General features: G+C 34.8%; 1 protein-coding gene across 1 annotated transcript; it reads right to left on the bottom strand.

The window, feature by feature from the left end:
• Positions 1-7,881: 7,881 nt before the first annotated feature.
• On the bottom strand, positions 7,882-17,260 carry LOC134851405 (protein SSUH2 homolog). Its single transcript, XM_063867476.1, has 5 exons — positions 17,127-17,260; positions 16,589-16,850; positions 12,056-12,353; positions 10,639-10,914; positions 7,882-9,998 (listed from the first exon to the last, which is right to left on the bottom strand). Exons 1-5 carry the CDS (start codon positions 17,232-17,234, stop codon positions 9,605-9,607), a joined length of 1,338 nt encoding a protein of 445 aa, XP_063723546.1. The 5' UTR covers positions 17,235-17,260; the 3' UTR covers positions 7,882-9,604.
• Positions 17,261-22,589: the final 5,329 nt, after the last annotated feature.

The following is a 22,589-nucleotide window of genomic DNA, read 5'->3' as shown; positions in this document are numbered from 1 at the left end:
GTCAATTATGGTCAAAAATTTCGGGTCATTGTGGTGTGCTTCCTTATGTGACGAGGGCTTGGAAGAGATAAAACTGTTCACAACGTCAATGACTTTGTCGGACCCCGAAACAACGATTTCATCTTCCTTGTTACTCGGACGATGACCTTCGATTACATCATCCAAGAAATGACCTTTCCGTTTTTTGCTTTTCCTCCTTTTCTTTTTCAGCAATTGTTCTTTTTCATCAAAGTCCTCAACCCAGTTCGTATCGCCAAATTTATTCGTATCGTGAAACGCTTGCGCTGAAGAAAAACCTCCTAAAACGCCGCACAAGATTTTATTTTTCTCATCAAGAGCCTCGCGTACTTCTTTTTTAGTTGCATATTTTATCTTCGATTCAGTGTCTTCTTCGTCTCGGAAACGGTTAGAAGATTCAGAGTCGTCAAAAAACTTCTTCCGCCGTTCAAAAGCTGGTTTTTTGAAGTCGGTATATGACAGTTTAGGTGGCACTGGAACCTCGACATTTGGACTAAACTCATGACTAACAAGCGAATCCTCGCTAATTAAAAGATTGCAACCCAAAATGTTCTTTGCAGCATTTATTGTCGTCGAACGATGCAACGAAGTTTCTTTGGAAGGTTCTCCACTGAATAAACTAAGAACTGATTCTGAATCAAGTACATCTTCGCTTCCACCAAGTTCGGCAGAATTAGAAATCGATGTCTGAAGTAACTTCGAAACACCTGCAGGTATTTGATTGGAAGACGTTTCATTGCATGGCTGCGGCGCTTTGAAGTTTTTCTTTTGGGCTGAACCGCCTAATATTTCCTTTCTAGTTTTGATCACATCTTCTGAATTCACAACTTGCGCAGAGCACCCAAAAAGCCGATCGTTATATGTCTTCTTTTTTGGAACACTTGCTATATCATCATCTTCAAGGCCGAAAAACGAATCGTCTTTTAATTCTATGCCATTTTCTGTTCTTAACGGTGCTTCTGTTATACTTGCAGATTTCCTCGAAGTCTCAATATTGGTTTCGGCAGAGCGAGTTTCTGTCTCGGGTGTGATTGAATTCGGTTTCATGAAAGGTGTTTTGAAACTGTTCCGTTTACGTGAACAAGAAGCCAGCAACTCTTTTCTCTTTTTGTCCACATCTTTACAAGATGATATTTTAGCAGGGCAGCCTAGTAAACGTTCAGCGTAGGTAGTCCGTTTCTCTTCATTTCTACTATATTTTTTGTTTATATACGCTCGCTGACCTTGAAATTCGTTATCTTCTTTTTGTTCCCTAATTAGCAAACTTTGTCCGCCCATGTTATTGGGAACTGTCGACACATGGGAACCAGAACTCTTCCCGGAATTAAGAAGTCGCCGTCTATTAGCTTTAACTGTTTCAGCATCACACATTTTCAGACAGACAATGTCTTGCCATTGCTTCAAAATACCACGCGGCTTATCGCGCATCATTTTGAGTACCTTGGAGACTTTAATGCCCTGAAAATTAAACTAAGCGCTGATTAAATTATCAACTTTTTAGCAGCTTCCAACGACAAAAATTCCAATCATGAAAACATTTGACCATTTAAAACCACCTCAACAAATAGTAAAAACAATTTAAATGAGTGCAGACTTCCAAAGACCTTGCTCAGGATTATATATTCTAAATTGCTACGTAGGATTTTAAGCAACATTTCGCATAACCTAGATCTTATAAAAAGCAATTAATGCACTAACTGACACGAAGCCTGATATCACGCTTCGCTTTCAAATCCTGTCACAAGTCGAAGTTACAGATCGCAAGGAAAAAAATCAAGAAATCTCGCAAAAAATAATAAAACATAGCCAACAGAGAGTTGGAAAAGAGTCAACGAACGCAAGGAAACAGATTAAAAAGCTGTTGTCTTTTTTTTTGAATTGGAAAGATATATGGTCGCAAAGCGCTTCAAATTTCAAGAACAATTTATGATTGAGACTTTTTTGATGAAATTAACTCAATTTGAGAAAACTGGATTAGAAAAAAGCATAAGTTCCGCCGGGTTAAGTTCCCGTTAAAAGATTGCGGGAAAATTAACTGGTCCGCCCTAATGCGAGCATTCTTTTCTGGTAGCGAACGTAAGTATCGAACCAAAGAAAGTTAACACATTTGATCTCAAAGTTGCGGCCTAATTTGGGCTCGAAACTGAACGAAGTTTTATGAGAGTCTCGAAACTGAAAGAAATTTTTTGATATTTAAAACAATCTTAACAAAGACTCATTGAGCTTAAGCAAGCTCGAAACTGAGAGAACTTTTTTGATATTTAAAACTATTTTAACAAAGACTCATGGAGCTTAAACAGGCTCAAAACTGAGAGAACTTTTTTGATATTTAAAACAATCTTAACAAAGACTCATGGAGCTTAAACAAGCTCGAAACTGAGAGAACTTTTTTGATATTTAAAACTAGTTTAACAAAGAATCATGGAGCTTAAACAGGCTCAAAACTGAGAGAACTTTTTTGATATTTAAAACTATTTTAGCAAAGACTCATGGAGCTTAAACAAGCTCGAAACTGAGAGAACTTTTTTGATATTTAAAACAATCTTAACAAAGACTCATGGAGCTTAAACAAGCTCGAAACTGAGAGAACTTTTTTGATATTTAAAACTATTTTAACAAAGACTCATAGAGCTTAAACAGGCTCAAAACTGAGAGAATTTTTTTGATATTTAAAACTATTTTAACAAAGACTCATGGAGCTTAAACAGGCTCAAAACTGAGAGAACTTTTTGATATTTAAAACTATTTTAACAAAGACTCATGGAGTTTAAACAGGCTCAAAACTGAGAGAACTTTTTTGATATTTAAAACGATCTTAACGAAGACTCATAAAGCTTAAACAGGCTCAAAAACTGAGAGAAGTTTTTTGATATTTAAAACTACTTTAATAGACACTCATGGAGCTTAAACAGGCTCAAAACTGAGAGAACTTTTTTGATATTTAAAACAATCTTAACAAAGACTCATGGAGCTCAAACAAGCTCGAAACTGAGAGCAATTTTTTGATAATTAAAACTATTTTAACAAAGACTCAAAGAGCTTAAACAGGCTCAAAACTGAGAGAACTTTTTGTTAATTAAAACTATTTTAACAAAGACTCATGGAGCTTAAACAGGCTCAAAACTGAGAGAACTTTTTTGATATTTAAAACAATAAAAGTCTTTTTTAAAATAGTTTTAAATATCAAAAAAGTTCTCTCAGTTTCGAGCTTGTATAAGCTCCATGAGTCTTTGTTAAAACTATTTTAAAAAAGACTCATGGAGCTTAAACAGGCTCAAAACTGAGAGAACTTTTTTGATATTTAAAACAATCTTAACAAAGACTCATGGAGCTCAAACAAGCTCGAAACTGAGAGCAATTTTTTGATAATTAAAACTATTTTAACAAAGACTCAGAGCTTAAACAGGCTCAAAACGGAGAGAACTTTTTGTTATTTAAAACTATTTTAACGAAGACTCATAAAGCTTAAACAGGCTCAAAAACTGAGAGAAGTTTTTTGATATTTAAAACTAATTTATTAAAGACTCATAAGCTTAAACAGGATCAAAACGGAGAGAACTTTTTTGATATTTGAAACGATTTTAACGAAGGCTCATAAAGCTTAAACAGGCTCAAAAACTGAGAGAAGTTTTTTGATATTTAAAACTACTTTAAAAAAGACTCATAAGCTTAAACAGGATCAAAACGGAGAGAACTTTTTTGATATTTAAAATAATCTTAACAAAGACTCATGGAGCTTAAACAAGCTCGAAACTGAGAGAACTTTTTTGATATTTGAAACTATTCTAACAAAGACTCATGGAGCTTAAACAGGCTCAAAGATGAGAGAACTTTTTGATATTTAAAGCATTCTTAACAAAGACTCATGGAGCTTAAACAAGATTGAAACTGAGAGCAATTTTTTGATAATTAAAACTATTTTAACAAAGACTCATAGAGCTTTAACAGGCTCAAAACTGAGAGAACTTTTTGATGTTTAAAACTATTTTAACAAAGACTGATGGAGCTTAAACAGGCTCAAAACTGAGAGAACATTTTTGATATTTAAAACGATCTTAACGAAGACTCATAAAGCTTAAACAGGCTCAAGAACTGAGAGAAGTTTTTTGATATTTAAAACTATTTTAATAAAGACTCATAAGCTTAAACAGGATCAAAACGGAGAGAACTTTTTTGATATTTGAAACATCTTAACGAAGACTCATAAAGCTTAAACAGGCTCGAAACTGAAAGAGAAATTTTTTGATATTTTAAACTATTTTAACAAAGACTCATAGAACTTAAACAGGCTCAAAACTGAGAGAACTTTTTAGATATTTAAAACAATCTTAAGAAAAACTTCTGGAGCTTGAACATAATATCACACTAGACCCATACGAGCTTTACTTGACGTAGTCAGAATTGGCTAGAAATAATGAAGAAAAATACCCAATGCCTTAGTTTCTTCCCAGACTCCGAGAGTGAATGAAACTAGGAGCACAGCTAAAGCTGAAGGTACCTGATTGACACTTGTTCTACTGATGCAGGATGAAGTTAATTATTTCAAAATTTCAGAAGCAAGCTTAAGCAGAGAAATTTCTTAAGCAAAGGCTGCCGAAGCAAAGAAATTTCCAAAACCGGGTTTTTAAGGGCAAGCTTATGCAAACGCCGCTTAAGCAGATAAGTTTAACAACCGGATTTCTCGATTGAATACTTAACCTGAGGGTTGGCAGAGTAGTTTTCGAGAAAAGTCAAAGGTTTCAAAAACGGTAAAAAAAAATCAAAATTTGACATTTCCGAGGGCCATAAATTTTCACGTATAAAAGCAACTCGGCGTAATTGCTTATGAACAAGTGCTGTACACGACCTGTTCTTGCGATTAAACTTTAAATTTCTGATTTGAGAGAATAGTTTCCCGAGACAGCTCAAGAGGTTTCAAAAAACGGTCAATAAATCAAAAGCTTAACTTTTTCGAGGGCAATAACTTTTCGTTTAAACAAATTTGGAGGTATCCGCTTCGTCAAAGGAGCACCATATAACCCGTTTTCTCCACTGAACCCAAAACCTTGGGTTTGGGAAGGTAGTTTTCATGAAAACTCGAAAAGAATGAAAAAACGATCAGAAACTCAATAAATTGATTTTTCCGAGGACGATAAATTTTTCTTCAGTTTAGTTTTAAACGCTAATGTCAGTAGTTTCTCGAAATCTTTCCTCTCCACTCAACACAGAATCTCAAATTACGGAGGGTAGTTTTTTCGAGAAAAAACAGCCAAAAATTATTTTAAAAAAGACTTTCCGAGGACGATAACTTTTTGTGTATAGAATCCACATAACTTTTTGTGTAGAGAAAAAATCCACAAATATGGGTCGAAGATTCCACCCTCCCTCCCTCCCCACCACAGACTTTTTTCCAAGGCAGTAGAAACATGAGCTACGGTAAAAAGAGACTGGAGGAAAATGAAGCCACACATGGGAAAGGGCGATCTTTCCATTGGTACCAAATTTTTGGAAATCGAAGCAGTAGTGTTTGAGAAAAAAAACTTTTGTGAAAAGTGAAAAAATTTTCAGAAGCGTCTCAGAAAATTAATTACAGAAAAAATCAAATCCTATAAATTTTCCGAGTGCCCAATTGTATTGAAAAAACAAAAAATAAATGTACACATTGAAAAAAAATGATGGTTCAGACTGGAAAACGGAGAAATTTACACCAATTCTTTTTTAGATTTTTTAATGAATTGGAATCAAGACTGAAAAAGCTTCAGAATGATACCATTGAGACATCTCAGCTTAATTTGATACAGGTAAACATGACTGTAAAAACTTAACCTGAGCCATAACTCCTCCCCGAACCTTTGAGATGCTGGTCAAGATCGCAGAAAAATTTGACGATGACATAACAGATACGTTGATTTTGATGATGCTTTTGAGATTCGAAGCAGAAAGTATAAGTTTGAGAAGAAATTAAATTACCGGAAAAGCAGAAATTGGATGTCCTACTGTATGCCAAATACTTGGCTGAAAAAGAGAAAATGTAAACAATGTCGATCAGATTATTATTTTAACCCAGAGAAGCTGCCTCCTCAATCCAGCAAATAAAAGGAAAAAAGATCTACGAACACCAAAAAATGCAAGGAAATAGCAAGGAGCGCGGGCCGAAAATGCAAGGAGCGCGCGCCGAAAAAAAAACGCGATTTTTGGTCAAAATTTTCCAAAAAGAGCCCAAAAACGCCCTGTTTGGCCTGCTTTTTCAAAAATTTGCCTGCGACATAGAAAATATGGCCAAAACAGGGTCTTTTTAGTGCTTTGGGAGAGCTCGGAAAATCATTTTGGTCGAGTAAACTTTCGAAAAGAAATTTGAAAAAAAATGACCTGACCTTATATCATTCCACATGAAAGCTCACTAGTTTTAATATAACGTAAGACTTAATCTTTTCCGCATCATGCGTGCAAATCCATGAATCTTAGCTGACATCTTCGAAGTTAAAACAGATCATATTAATCGTAAATTATGAAAAATAAAACGTCTATCTATTACAAATGAGTTGTTATTATGATTGAGCCATAACTCACAAAAGAACAAAAAAGTCGTCATTTGGTTTTGGTGGCGTTTTTATTGGCGTTGTTATGTTGTCCCAAGTCTTTTTCGAAGGAGCGACCCAGTTGCTTTCCGAGGTCTACTCTCACGGCTGAATATCTCTCGGTTGCATCCAGGGTATTTCGAGCCTGCACTCTCGCATAACCAAGAAATCTAAATACAATCAGGTAAAAGCATGAATGATAGTTGGGTTACTGTAAAAAAAAACAAGTTGTTTTTGGCCTGTTTTTTTTCTCATATTACTTAACTTAATTTATCATCTTGCTATTAGATGCCTACTTTAGCCTATTATAAGCTTTCTCGCTCCCTTTGTTTGCTTGAAATTGGACTAAAAATCAAAATTTCAAACCAGTTTTTCTCAACACAGAGGTTTTTTTTGATATGGTCCGAATCACGACTGCAAAAACTGAAATATGATATATCACACAATGCACTCCGATGATTGTTTTTGGCACCTGATTTTGCGAGGAAAACAAAAAACAGAAACACTCAAATACTAAGTTCCTCCCCGCTTTCAGGTTCAAAAACTATGCTACGCTTAGATCGAATAAAATATCTTCTTGAAACCAACAATTTAGGACTAAACTTCTGGCCAGAGTTTAATTCAGAGAAAAAAATAGATGCCCTTCCAGGTCTTTGAATTTCTAGGCAGATTTATGATTGGCGATTTTTTGATAACATTTACCCACTTTGAGAAAACTGGATCAACAGTTGTTTTTATTCCACTCGAAATCTAAAAATTAAATTCCACTTTCGAAACTAGAAATCGTTCACGTTTTTTTTTGCGCCATTTCCACGTTCGTATTTAGAGAGTGCTATTTACGTCACTTTCAGCAAATGATTTTGAATTGAACTCATAAATGGATATCAGAAAAAGAAAAATTCAATTTTGCTCAATTAAAAATATAAAACTTGACATAGCGAGTCTTCAAACTACATGCTTTTACATGGGCAAGCTAATCGACACACATGCTAATCGGCTGGTTGTCGTGTTATGCGACGACTCACTTGAGAGCTGGAGTGAAGTTGAGTAGGTAGAATAGGGTGCATGGTATAGCAGCATAAGTGCACATTTTAGCCACCTCGAAATGCCATCTTTGCAGTTTGAAAGGACCCATTTACTAAACTGAAGACTTCGATTCAATTTATTAGGCGCATGGATATTAAGGCAGTCAATTACTTTAACAAATAGCTGCCCAAACAACAATCTGAAAGTAAAAAATCAATTTAGCACAAAACAGAAAACCACAGAAGCTACGGATAAATTCAGTGGAATTGCTAAAAAGACAAAAATGTCTAAGACTAAATTTAATTAACTGAAATATAAGCAAAAAATAGAATGAATATTGGCATCAGATATAAAAAAATTTCAATTTCAATTAATTAAAACAAAGTGAGTTCTCAAAGATGTGGGAATGTTGGAATGCGAATTATTGATGCCTTGCTGCTGAGAAAACATGTTGCTGGGCAAAGTTATAACTCCAAAATCTGACTAGATAATTTTGTCGTAGAATTTATGGATAATTTTTACACCGAGGCAAAGCTGTGCTTCGCAAACACTTGCAGGAACACGACCAAAAACCAGCTCTATCAAGTAAAATAAGAAAAGTAGAAATAAGCCTCGAAGTAGCGAAAACTCGTCTACGCGTAGGATTCGAATCTGCGACCTACTGCTATCAATAGATTTTGAGTCTCACGCACTATCCACTCAGCCACACAAGCTTAACAACCGACAAACACTAGTCACGAATAAAGCAGCTTCATATGCAAAGAACTTGACAATGCCGTACAGCAAAAGTGGCACCAAAAACAAATAGACTCAATTTTGCATGAAACAATTTGGAATATAACAAACTGAAGGCATCCACACTAACTTTGCTAACACCCAAGAGTGGCACAAAAATTTATGACTTAGGTTGGAAAAAAAGAAGGTTCGTACTAATACACTCGCTTCGCAAGTGTAAAGAAAGAAAGCGACTTAAAATCGGCAGAGCTTCATAGCAGACAGTTGATTTATTCTGAGAAGACTTAAAAATGTGCTAACTTTTTCTCAAACTTCGAGACAAAAATCAAGAAAAGGCAGCGGAACCCGGAGATCGGACAAAGATTATCAAAAACCAAATAATCAGCAACCAGTGACTACACTTCATCGCACAATCATTAACCCAGTATAAGTATGGTAAATAAAAACGGTTTAAAAGATTAGTTTCCCCACCCCATTGGCAATATAAGGATTTGCTATTTAATTAATTTATTTATACTACCGGGTATATCCATTTTATGCTTATTTAATTAATTCTAATTTCTAACAATAATTTATGACATAGCCGGTCTAAGACTACCCAAGTACAACATACGGGGAGAGTTAAGAGGTAACTTACGACTAAGAGTAACCAGTAATGTTCTCTTAGTAAAACATTGCTAAAACTAAAACGGTCAAGCGTTGATGATGTTCATATTTACAGCTTTAACTAGCACCGCATACAGCCAAATGAATTGAAGGAATGACAACGCAAAATAGTCCATAATTAAAACAAATCGAATGGCACCCAGAATACGAATTAATTTCAAACGAATCGAAGACAGATTATCAAAAACAGGAAAAAAATTATTGCTTAATAATTCCACTATTATCCAAATTTCAAAGGCTGACAATTTCACAGAAGAGCGGTCAAAATTAAGGTTTTGTTTTCTCTCGAAATTTTCTGAGCTGATAATTCTTTCAACAGTATAAATCACAAATTGATAATCACGGATTGAATTCGTGTAATTCTTAGTTAGTGCATTCAGTTAATATAGTTCACCCCAATGAGAAAGAATTATTTTAATTTAAGATAATCAAAACAATCTCTGCGTGATCCAAAAAATCCATATCTCCATACGATACAATCTTCTTTTTTTCAAAGCCAATCATTTAAATTGTAAAATTTCTATGAAAACTGATATGATACCACTCCTAATTATAAATTAGGAGACAACTGAACTGTTTATAGATATGAAAGAATATTTATTTTACAAAATTGAACACGCATCCATTGCTGGGCAATGAATAGACATTTCTGTGCCATAAATCCACAATTTGTAGTGTTTTCCTCTATAAACCAACTCAACAGTCGTAACTGGAATGGCAATCAAGCTCTGTTTCTGCTTTAAAACACGTGCCGACTCTCTGCTAGCTTGTACGAACTTATCATAATGTTCGCGCAGCAAATTCATAGCAGATTCATTCATGGTTGTCGATCCACTGTAAGGAGGCAGCGGCTGGATAGGGGGAGGGCTTTCGTAAGTGTACATGTTAACTCCCCCCGATACCCCTTCTAGCTTCTTCTGCGGCACCTCCACTTTTTCGCCTTCGAAATGGAACCCCTCTTTCACTTCGTATTGGGCCACAACTGATTTGATCAGTCTAAACGCACATTTGAAGTGATACTAATGTATAGCCAAAACAATTATTAGAGCCAATCGGTTAATTCCGTAAACATAGAAGGCCACAAATAAGGCCCAAATCAGGGTAAACGAAAAAGAAGATAACATCAAAACATAGCTGTTATTTTGGATTCGGAAAAATTAATTTGACGGAAGCGTGCGCACGAAACTTTCGCAATTTAACTTAAAAAATCTCCCAGCATTAGTTCCGTCGTTTTTTGCTGCTTTTGGAGAGATCCTTAAACAATTAAGTGAAACTTGTAATATGCTCCCTCGCAAAAATAATAAGTCAACCACTGTCCTAAATATCCTACCCTCGCTTTGTAAAAGTAAAGCGCAACAGTAAATGCGTCTACTATTTGAGCAGTAAAAAGACTGCAATTACACAAATGTGAGTAACAAAATCATGAACAAGATAAAAATCAACAAAAACGGACAGCGGCACGAGAACTTTTTTTTCTATAAAACTGATATGATACTACTCTTTATTAAAAATTAGGAGACAACTGAAATGTTTATAGATATGACAGAATATTATTATTTACCCTTTACTGATTAGTTATTAAGATTAGTTACTGAATAGCATCATATTGAATAGTTATTAAGATTCTACAACTTACCTCATAGCACCATTTCCATCGCATTTGTCACACTTCACGGAACCCATTCCTTGACAATGGACGCAAGTAATCAAATTGCTACCATTGCACCTCACACACGTGCCTTGAACATTATGGGGAAAACACGTGACCTTTCCACTAGTGTCACAGGCGAAGCACTTCTTCCGCATCAGTCCAAAACACTTGTCGCATTTCTCAACTGTATGCTGGATAACCTTTTCCTTGTTTCCTTTCCAAAATTCCGAATCTGGTTTCAGATCGTACGACCACAGATCACTATAAACAGACTTATTTTTATTTAAATTTACCGCCTACACAAAATTTGAAAGAGTTATAATAAACAATTCTCCAATTTTTTTTGTGAAATTAAGAAATGCTTTCTTATCATTTGATTTTTTTCATAGGCTGAATAAATATACAAAAACTTAGCGCCTGGCAATTTCTGGATATTTTTTGATTAATTGTGATCACAGATTTTCAGTTAGTTTGAAATCGGACAAGCTGAGTCTTAAAACCAAATATTAGACGAGAACAAGTCAGGAGCTGGTCTAGGATTTTCTCTGGAGAGCTTTCTTCGGAATTTTCAGGTAAAGTCCGGAGATTTTTCGGAATTTTTTCTTAATGTTTCAAAAAGGTATTCTCAGATCAATTTTTCAAAAATCAATTACAACTATTTTGAATAACTTTCGTTTAAAAAAATATGTCGATCAAACTGATTTTCCCAGCTCTCCGAAACAAAATAACAACCCTAAATTGATTTGAAACAATTCCGTGCTGCAGACATTTGAAAAAACATAGCCAACTGACAGTTGGAAAAACGTAATGACAGGAAGGAAAGAAAAACTGAACTGACTTGTTTTTTTATGAAAAAACTTCAACTTTCGAATTTGAAAGAAAAACAATTTATGCCCATAAAGCTCTTTGAATTTCTCGAACATTTTATGATGAAGTCTTTTTTGATAAAATTAACTCAATTTGAGAAAACCGGATCAATACGTAAAATTTTGATTTCGCTGGGAAATCTGATTATTAAATTCCTATCTCCAAATCAGAAGTCGATCACGTTTTTCGAGAACTTTACATTTTTGCTGTTCGATAGTGGAGTTTGTCTTTTTTTGAGAAAAAATCAGCCTTCCTTTTAAAAAGAAATCAAAAGTCAAACCAAGGAAAATCAAAATTGAGCGTGAACAAATTAAGACTTTTTCCTGAAAAAAAAAAACAAACAAAAATCACCAATCCCTACATAAAGAAAACTCACTACGTTCATTACTCTTAAGAACAAGTCAAAAACGACGTTTTTTAAGCATTTTTCAGAAGATTTTAGCGCTAAAGCTTATAAAAAACAAGGGCCAGTGGCTGAAAATGGATGGCGTAAAGTAGCACAAAAGGGGAGTCTAAACCTAAGAACCGAACCTACCTGCTGGGCTGACAATTGGCCACTTGGGGCATTTTCCTGCCATACACTTTCTCTGTCTTCGTCACAAAAGAGCGGCTCTCGACATATGTGCTCAATTTGTATCTCAATCTGAAGTCGACTATGAAACTTTTGATGGATACGAATCGGCGTGGATTTTTCGGTCGGTTGAAGAACCAGCTTTTCTTTTTGACATGTTCGTCGAACGAATTGAGAATTTGTTCCTCCGTGATAATGTTCATGTAGTAGCTTTTGTCAAATGGCGGTAGAGCATAGGCCGCGGGAGGAAAACAAGATGATGCTACAGAAAAACACAAAAACTACCTTTTTTTTCGGTTTTGTTGAGTCTGAAGCAGTGTTGAAAAAAATGGTCTTACAGCCCTTTGAATTTCAAGAAGCCGCTCTTTTTCACCCTCCCCTTCCCATATTTCAATTTTTCTTTGATGTCTGTTGGAACGCGTGATGCTACGATGCAAAGTATGCAGAACAAATCTGTTCACGATGGTTGGTTCTGAAAACTGGATCAATTGATAAAGGTTTTTATTCCCCTGGGAAGTCTGAAAATTAAATTCCAATTTCGATACGATTTAATTTACATTTTTCGTGATATTTACAATTTTGCTGTCCGTTTCTAGAGTTTCCTAAACTTAAAAAAAGCTGAAGTAAAAAAAAGTCAAACAGCGAAAAATTAAATTTGACCGTGAACAAATTTATCCTGAAAAAAAGGGAAAAAATCATCACGACCTATATAAGAGTCTGAAATAAAAACTCAAAAAAAAATTCGGAAACAGTCTAGCTCAAAAATTAAATTCAAGCACAGAGGCGAACTTGCACTTGGCATACACAAGCAAAATATGACCCATGACGTTACTGGGGTACACTGAATGAGTAAAACTTTGAGTCTACAAAATTTCTGAAGTAACGCACGCCAATTACGAGTCTACATAATTGCTAAGAGACGCATGCGAATTAGAGTCTACATAATTGCTGAGGGACGCAAGCCAAGTATGACGCATTAGCAGTACCAACCCTCTTAATTTGTTGCGAGTCTCCTTCCCAACTTCTATGCTACAGGTTCATCATACCTCGAAGCTAAAGTGCTATTTGTAATAAAATAGTCTGTGTTAATATCCTCAACATTGGCTGCTCTTAATAGCTGATTAGTGATCGAAATGAACACTAATATTTGCGACTTAGATTGGAAAAAGAGTTCATACTATTACACAAGCTTTGCTTGTATAAACAAGGATAGCAGGTTACTGTGCGAGTAGCACAGAATGTTCCGACCATAGTCTTAAAAAATGAAGTTTTTTTTTCAAATTATTGTTTTTTTTTCGGCGTAGTGTGATAAAAAGAGACAAACAAAAAACAGGCGATTAGGTATATTCGACAGTCATAGTAAAATAAGCAAATTGAAACACTTTTTGTAGAACAATTACTTGAAAAACAAAAAGTAACAAAAAAACAATTTTTCTAAAATTTTTTTTCTAGTTTTGAGAAACTTTAAAAATTTAGATTCTAAAAAGAGGCTGAAAGACTCAAAGTAAACCAACGTTACTCAAGTAAAACTATCTTTTTACATTTTTAATTAAGCTATTGTAAGCTTTTAAGCGATTAAAATATAACTGCTCGCTCGCATTATTCGCTCGAAATAAGAAAAAAAGACAAAAAATCAAAAATTTCAAACGGGTTTTTCTCAACACAGGGGAACTAGGGGCCCAGCTGAAAGCTGGAGAGACCTGTTTGATTATTTTAATATTGATTATTTTAAAATTGTTTTAAAATTTCAGGTTTCTCAAGTCGATAGCGCCCTTCCTACGCAAAAAAAAGTGAAAGAGAAGCTTATGCATTCATTGGTAACGCTTTGGTAAAAAGTTTTCATGAGGGAACTTTTCAAGTCCATAGGTGTTTCCCTAGACAATAGGGGCCCAGCTGGAAGCTGGAGAGACCTGTTTGGTTATTTCAGAAAAAACGTTATACAAATTTTTGATGAAATCGAATTAGCTAGCGCTTTTTGTTTTATTGAAAAAACGAGTTTGAAAAAATGTGGGTGGGGGTGTAAGGTTAGCGAAATCGCAGATTGATTTCGGATGAGGTTTGTTAACTAATGTAGCAAGGTAATTGTGTGCATCACTCTGCCAGAATTGTTATACAATTCTGCCCAGGGAGCGGGACAAGGACCCGGATGCACTTTGCCAAAAAACTTTTTAAAAAACTTTTCCTAAGTATACAGCTCTTCCCCGAGACAAATTAAGGACCAGCCGCTTGGGCAGGGGAGTTTCCTACCACCTGGTCTATCGATTAAACCCTTAATCCCAAATCTGGATGGGTAGTTTTTGAAGAAATCGAAAAAGTTTGAAAAAATGGCCTAAAAACCGAAAAATTGACTATTCCTAAGTGTATAGCTCTTCCCCTAGACAAATTAGGGACGAGCCGTTTGTGTAGGGGGGGTTCCTACAACCTGGTCTATCGATTAAACCCTTAATCCCAAATCTGGACGGGTAGTTTTTGAGGAAATCGGAAAGATTTGAAAAAAGGCCAAAAAAGTCAAAAAAGTGCCTTTTCCTAAGTCTATAGCTCTTCCCCTAGGCAAGTTAAGGACCAACCGCTTGTGCGGGGGAGTTTCCTACAACCTGGTCTATCGATTAAACCCTTAATTCCAAATCTGGATGGGTAGTTTTTGAGGAAATCGATAATTTCCGAAAAAATAGGCAAAAAAATCAAAAAAGTGACTTTTCCTAAGTCTATAGCTCTTCCCCTAAGCAAATTAGGGACCAGCCGCTTGTGCATGGGAGTTTCCTACAACCTGGTCTATCGATTAAACCCTTAATCCTAAATCTGGACGGGTAGTTTTTGAGGAAATCGAAAATTTCCGAAAAAATGGGCAAAAAGTGAAAAAAGTACCGAGTTGTGAAGCTTTTCTAAGACCGTAGGGGGTGGGGTAGGGTAAAAATTGCCCTAAATTTTATGCAAGCAGGTAGGTGAAACGCTACTGAATCCATTGGTACCACTTTTATGAGAATCTGACGGGTAGTTTTTTGGGACAGCGAATTTTTCGAAAAAGCGTCTCAAAAAAAAAAAAAAAAAAAAAAAAAAACCAGATCTCATCTGGAAAAAAAAAAACGTTTTCATAATACCTGTTTAATAAATCAAACAGGAATTGTTTCCAATCACGACTGTAAGGGCTTCAATATGATGTATCACTAAACCCAATCCGATGATTAATTGTGCTCCCTGATTTTGAACACACCCAAATACTAAGTTCCTCCCCATTTTCAATGGTCGGAACAAAAACCGTCCGACAAGAAGCCTTTGATTCAAGATAAAACTTTCGACGAAAAAAACGTAGCTCTTTTCCACTTTACTTGCTTTTATGGCTAAACAGAACTAATCTGATATAACTTTATACTGAGCAAACGTGTTCAGAAAAACTCAATTGATCCGAATACCAATTTTTTTTTTCTGGAATACCCTAACACTAAAAAATAAATAGCTAGCTATCTATTCCATTAAAAGACGTAGAAAAGGCCAAATTCACACCACGACGTCTCAAATATAATTTCGCAAAACTAAGAGCTTAATGAGCTTTACCAGTCCACTGGCATTTATATCATACAGTGCTGATTTAAATTAACCGGACAAAACGCGTTAAACTTGAAATTTGAAACGCATTTTTCTCAAACTGGGTTGAGTTTAGGTGAAAACTAATTTAGGCAAAACTTGCTTAGAATTTTAGCAGAATTAATATGGTGTAATTTGTTTTGCGAAATTCGGGTCAGAAGTTTTACCCCAAAAATGGGTCATTTTGGCTTTTCTTAGTTTATCAAAAATTACGCCGAAAATACCCAGTCGATCACAGACATAATTATATCAAAATGAGCCCCTTACGTAGCCCAACAAACTTTAAGAAGGGTATAGTCTCCAAAACATTGTATAAGTTATTTATTTTTGTTTGATAGACAAAAAAGGTCATTTTTACTATATAAAATACCAACTTTTTATTTAAAAACAATTTTTAAACAATATGCAATATTTTTTGGAGAAAATACCCTGCTTAAAGTTTGTTGAGCTACGTAAGGGGCTCACTTTGATATAATTATGTCTGTGATCGACTGGGTATTTTCGGCGTAATTTTTGATTAACTAAGAAAAGCCAAAATGACCCATTTTTGGGGTAAAACTTCGGACCCGAATTTCGCAAAACAAATTACACCATAATAATTTTGCTAAAATTCTAAGCAAGTTTTGCCTTCATAAGTTTTCACCTAAACTTAACCCAATTTGAGAAAAATGCGTTTTAAATATCAAGTTTAACGCGTTTTGTCCGGTTAATTTAAATCGGCACTGTAGCTGTAAGCGCATTCGTTGCAATGTCCAGAATTTAATGCTTAAAAAAACGATTACAGCTACTTGATCATACGTTCGTTTCTCTGCCATTTAATTTAAATTATACATTGATACAGCCCAGAAAATTTCGCGGGCCCTACAGATTTTTCTTTCACTAGAAAAACAAATTTCACTTTGACACTCAGCTTACATGTTTGCTGATATCCATTTGAAGTAGCTTTTGGCTCTGCTTGAGGACCATAGTTTGCAGGCGCAGGTGGAGCTGTTGGAGCCACAGACGGATAAAAATAGGGTGAACTATCACCGATAGTCACACCGGCTACTGGGTTGAAGCTCACAACTTCAAAGTCTGCAGCTTCAGGGTCAGTTGAAGGCGTCTGCGCTTGCGCACCAGAAGACGAAGGTTGGTTATTTGTCACTGTTAATGGCGGAGGACATACCAATCCTTGTGGCTGAAACAGAAACGGTTGCTTTGATTTGAACTTTGTTCTCCACACAACTTTTAAATGAGCAATTACAAAGTTATGCAGATTAGATTAACATATAACAATTAGAACATCAAAGCTCATCCTTGAGTAATGGCTTCATCGAAAATTTTCATTCGAATCGTTAACTTAAATACAAATAAGTATCAACAGGATTTTCAAGCTAGCATTTTTGTCCATTTTCAGGCATTAAAATTTGTGAATGCCGGTTTATTAGCCCATATCAATTTTGGTCACACTTACAGCTCTTCCTGGATATGGCAATGATGGCGGCTGCGCATATGAAGTGTCAGAAGCTCCTCCGATGTAGGGCGAGTGAGTCAGGGATTCTTCGTAGCTAGGAGGCTCCATTCAACAATCAAAACTAAATTCAACTAATAACTGAAATAAAAAAACGCATTTAACAATTAACTAGGATAGAAAGTTACATTGACTAGTTTTTCAGGACTAAAAAATTTGAGGATCTTTATCTTAATCTTCCTCAATCTTCCTTCATGCTCTTTATTCTACATTGACTGATATGAAATATTCTGTTAGATCCATTTTTGATTTGAGGCAGGGCATAAGAAAAATTACTGAAGTCATAACAAGATTTTGTCTACATCAGGCATTTCGACATGCTGAGATCTGTTTTTTGACACTACAGAATTTCAAAATACCGCCTCTAATTTTGACACAAACTTTTCTTCCATTTCTTTTTTTAAAATTTTTCAGGCAAAGTTGAGCATCTCACCGCTCGCGATATAAGTATAGTATTAAAACAGCATGACGCTCAATAACATGACGTTCCAGCAGTATGTGGCAACAACGCCAATATCAAATAGGCCAAAAACCATCAAGCCGAAATAAAACAGGAAAAAAACACAACAAAACTTTAGCAAATCGATTCAGTAAAAATTAAACCAACATAAAAAGCAAATTTCGAATAGGACGGACAATTCATTCAAATGCTAATATGCTCAAAATTTGTTTGTAGCAGTATTTTCTACGAAGAGGGCCAGGAGATGAGTCGTATGAGCAGTTACTTACGGTAAAAAATATATAGAACCCGATTGCCATACCCTTGCTCATCGCAAGGGTAACAATTTGGCATAGAGTATAAAATTTTAGACTGGTTCAGTCTCTAGAGCTTGAAATTGTGTACCCTTCAAATTTTGTTTCTGATTAAAAACTAATCCAATTTCAGACACAGAGGCGAAGGTGCACTTCGCAAACAAGCGAGAAAACGGCAAAAAAAGTAGCTCTTAAAAAGAAAAATGAAACAAGAAAACAAAGATAAACCTATTCCTTCAAAAACAAAACTTGTGCTATGTGCTGATATCGAGTCTCCGACCTTGAGATTAGGAGTCCCACGTCCTCGCATCTGCAACACATTTGCTTGAGAGATTACTTACACTAGATACCAAAAAAGCAGCAGCAATTGCTATGAAATTGGAAACACTATGCAGCATAACTTCCACTACATGAAACATAGACAACAGACAGTTGAAAAAAGTCAATTAACGCAAGGAGCAGAAAAAAAGTAATCGTTTTTGAGAAAAAAATCAATAAAAAAATATTTTATTCCACTGGGAAATCTGAACGCTAGGTTCCACTTTCGAAAGTAGATTTTCGTGACCTTTACAATTTTCGTGACCTTTCGAAACTAAGTTTTTCGGGACCTTAACAATTTTTCTGTTCGATAGTGGAACTTGCCTTTACCTTAACAAAAAAAAATGAGCTGACTTAAGTCTTTTTCTTAAAAAGACAACGAAAAAAATCACGAGGTATATAAAAGTCTGGGTATATAAAAGTCTGAACTACGTTCATTGATTCTTAAATTCAATTTCTCGAACTTGAAGCTCCGACCTGGAAACAATGAATCTCGCGTCCTCGCATCTGCGCCATAGTCGATTGGAAGTTAACTGACACTAGTCACCAGAAAAGCAGCAACAGATGCTATTAAATTGCTCATGGTTGAAAATACCAAAAAAAAAACAAAGGTACATCGGAAGATAATTTTTTTAATCCGTTGGTATATCGTTTTAATAAAAACTAGCGTGTAACGCACCCTCCGGTGCTTCGATTTTTAGCAACTCGAAAAATCCGAATTTATCGGAAATACTATCTGCATCCTTTGAGTGTACTCTGACAGCACCGATTTAAAGGGTTGGTAATTTCAGAAATGTTTTTTTTTTATTAGTTTTTTAAATTAAAATTTTGAAAATCATAAAAAATATTGAAATTTTTATTATATCTAAGTTTATAATAAATAAAGAAACGTCACATCTCAAAAGCTAAAAGCAATTGAGCACTAGCATTTGGACGCAAGATTTGCAACTCGTGAGATCTCTCTGACAGCCACCAACTAGTTTTCGAAATTTTGGAAAACCAAATTTTCTGAAAATTTTTTCAAAAAATCACAAAAAAAGTCACACCTGGAAAACTACAAATATTTGAGCAGTAATTTTTGGAGGCAAGATTGGCAACTCCTGAGAGTACTTTAACAGCCCCATACTAAAGGGTTGGAATTTCAAATTATGAAAAAAAAACAAATTTTCAGAAAACTTCAAGGATTTGAGCAGTCATATTTGAAGGCTTAATTCACAACTCCTGGCAGTAACCTAATAGAGCCTCACTTTATTTTTGGAAACTTCAAGCTTTGTTAAATTTTTCATACCTTAGTTTTCTGAAAAACTTTGAAAAAAATCCTTAAAAAATGTCATATCTCGAAAACTACAAGAATTTGACCAGCCAGATTCAGAGAATTCAGAGGCCAGATTCGCAACCGCCTGAGAGTACCCTCACAGATTCCAACAACAGGATTGGTATCTTCAAAGTTTTGGAACTTTTTAACATCTAAGTTTTTTTTAAACATTTCGGAGAAAATCATAAAAAACGTCATATCTCGAAAACTATAAGGATGTGAGCAGTCATATTGGAAGGAAAATTTTACAACTCCTGAGGGTGTCCTGGCAAAGCCTCACTACAGAGATAATAATTTCCAATGTTTCGAAATTTTTTATATCTAAACTTTCTGAAAAATTTTGAAAAAAATCCTTAAAAAACGTCATATCTCGAAAACTACAAGAATTTGAGCAGCCATATTCAGAGGCAAGATTTGCAACCCCCTGAGAGCACCCTCACAAAATCCAACAACAGGATTGAGTTCTTCAATTTTTCGGAATTTTTTAAAATCTAAGTTTTTGAAAATTTTTGAAAAAATCATAAAAAACATCATATCTCGAAAAATACAAAGATTTGAGAAGTGAGAATTGGAGGCAAGATTCGCAACCCCTGAGAGTACCCTGACAGCACCCAACTACAGGGTGAGAATTTCAAAAAATGATAAATTTTTTAAAATAAAATTTTAAAAAAAAAATCTCGAAACTAGCTTATCTCGTAAACTAAAAGGATTTAGTTATTCATATATGGAGGCCAGAATCGCATAACCTGGGAAAACTCTTACAATTTCCTACTATTGGGTTGCTTATTCTTATTTCAAACTTGATGAAATAAACACTGAATTTAAACTGGAAAATTGAAAAAAAACCTTAACCATTGCAATATACGATATAGCTTAAACGTGAAAAAATTCTTTCGTTAAACATGCAAAAATGATATGATGAAAGAGCTTAAACATGGCGAATTAGTGAAGCCCGAATTTAAATATATAAGAGAAGAGATGAAAGTTTAAAAATTAGGCGACGGGTAGACAGACATAATCAAATTAATTAAAAAAGCAAGTATACAGACAGACAGACAGACTTAATTTGGCCTCGAAAAAAAAACTGAAAAATTAATGAACTTGCGGAAAATTAATTGAAAACTTTTCTTCAGCATTGCAATATACGATATAACTTAAACGTGAAAAAAAAAATTTCGTTAAACATGCAAAAATGATATTTTGAAAAAGCTTAAACATGGCGAGATAGTCATGCCCGCATTTAAATATATAAAAGAGATGAAAGTTAAAAAATTAGGCGACGGCTAGACAGACATAATCAAATTAATTAAAAAAGCAGGTATACAGACAGACTTAATTTGGCCTCGAAAAAAATACAGAAAAATTAATGACCTTGCGGAAAACTGAAAAATTTTCTGAAGCATTGCAATACATGCGAGATAGCTGTCAATCGCATTTAAACCTAGTATATTTTTGAAGCTGAAGTGTTTCTTATTTTTTTTGCACGAATTGCACTTTTGTTAATGCAGAGCAAATTTGCCTTGCACTTAGCGGATAAAATGGAAGTGAACTTGAGAAAAACCAGAAGCCACACCGCCGAAAATTAAATTTGAACAAATAACCTTCCGGAGAAAATAAAGTTGAATTAACCAACCGACCTAAATAAATGAAAAACTAAATTAAAAAAAAACTCGTTCTAATTTATTAGGATTATTACACAGAGGCGAAGCTGAGCTTCACACCACTTGCAATACAAAGCAGGAGAGCCGCTTGATCGGAAAAAATCAAAATGTCGAAAAAACTGGATCTATCAAAATGAGTAAGGCCAGTTTCAAAAAAACTCGAAAACAAAAAAATGTGAAAATACCATCCAAGAAAAATATCAAGCGGTAACAAAGCCGAAAACACTCAAGCAGAGACCCTTTAAACCAAAAAAAAACAAGAAGACTATAAAACTTACAAAAAAGTTAAGAAGTCCCACTCGCCCTCAAAAAATACACACATTTAACTTTATTTGCTGGTCATATGAAACAATATGAGGCCACAAAGCCGATATAATACAGGTCAAAAACTATTAAGCCGAAAAAGGAAAATCAAAAAAAGAGAAGCCGAAAAAATACAAAAAAGTTAAAGACCCCCTCACTCTCAAAACACACACGCACAAAAAAATTTTCGCTCATCGAAAGACGCAATATGAGGCCATTAAGCCAATTTAATATAAGCAGAAACCAAAAACTCGACACCAGAAAAATCAAAACATAGCCAACTCACAGTTGGAAAAAAGTAATGAACGTAATAAAACTGAAACAAAAACTGACAATTTATGATAACACTTTTTTGTAAAAACTATTCCAATTTGAGAAAACTGGATCAATAGGCAAAACTATCATCTGGGATATCTGATAAATAGTTTCCATTTTCGAAAATAGAAGTTTACATTTCTGCCGTTCGATAGTGGATTTTGCCTACCTTTTAACAATGGAAATGCACTGACCTTGAAAAGAAATCACAAGTCAAACCGCAAAAAAAAATTAAATTTAGCGTGAACAAATTAAGACTTTTTCATGAAAAAAAAAAACAAAAATCACCAATCCCTACAAAAGAAAACTCACTACGTTCATTACTCTTAAACACTAAAAACAACTATAATGTAACTTGCGTACAACAAAAAAAAATCAATTCTACGATCTGGCAACTACGCCAACAAAAGCAGACAAACAATAGGCCGACAATTTTTTTAAAACAGAAAATTTACCGTTTGAAAAAAAGCAGGTCGTCAGATTCGAACCCACCACCTTTGCCGTTCCGGACGTATTCGTTACCTCCGGACCAAAAACTGAACCTAAATTTACCATTGCTAATTTTGAGCATTCTGTGAACAAATTTATTTATGCGAAAAAGTCTGCTACCCGATTGCAAAACCCTTGGTTATCGCAAGGGTAAAAAAATGATCCAAATTTTGTTAAGGATAGCATAATTGATTTGCAAAGCAGTTTTTTAAACTCAGAAATAAATGAAGCCGATTACCATTATCTGAACCC

Source organism: Symsagittifera roscoffensis, chromosome 1, assembly GCF_963678635.1.
Source record: "Symsagittifera roscoffensis chromosome 1, txSymRosc1.1, whole genome shotgun sequence".
Classification (NCBI taxonomy): Eukaryota; Metazoa; Xenacoelomorpha; order Acoela; family Convolutidae; genus Symsagittifera; species Symsagittifera roscoffensis.
The sequence above is the reverse complement of the archived record's forward strand: the minus strand, read 5'-3'. Positions and strand labels throughout refer to the sequence as shown.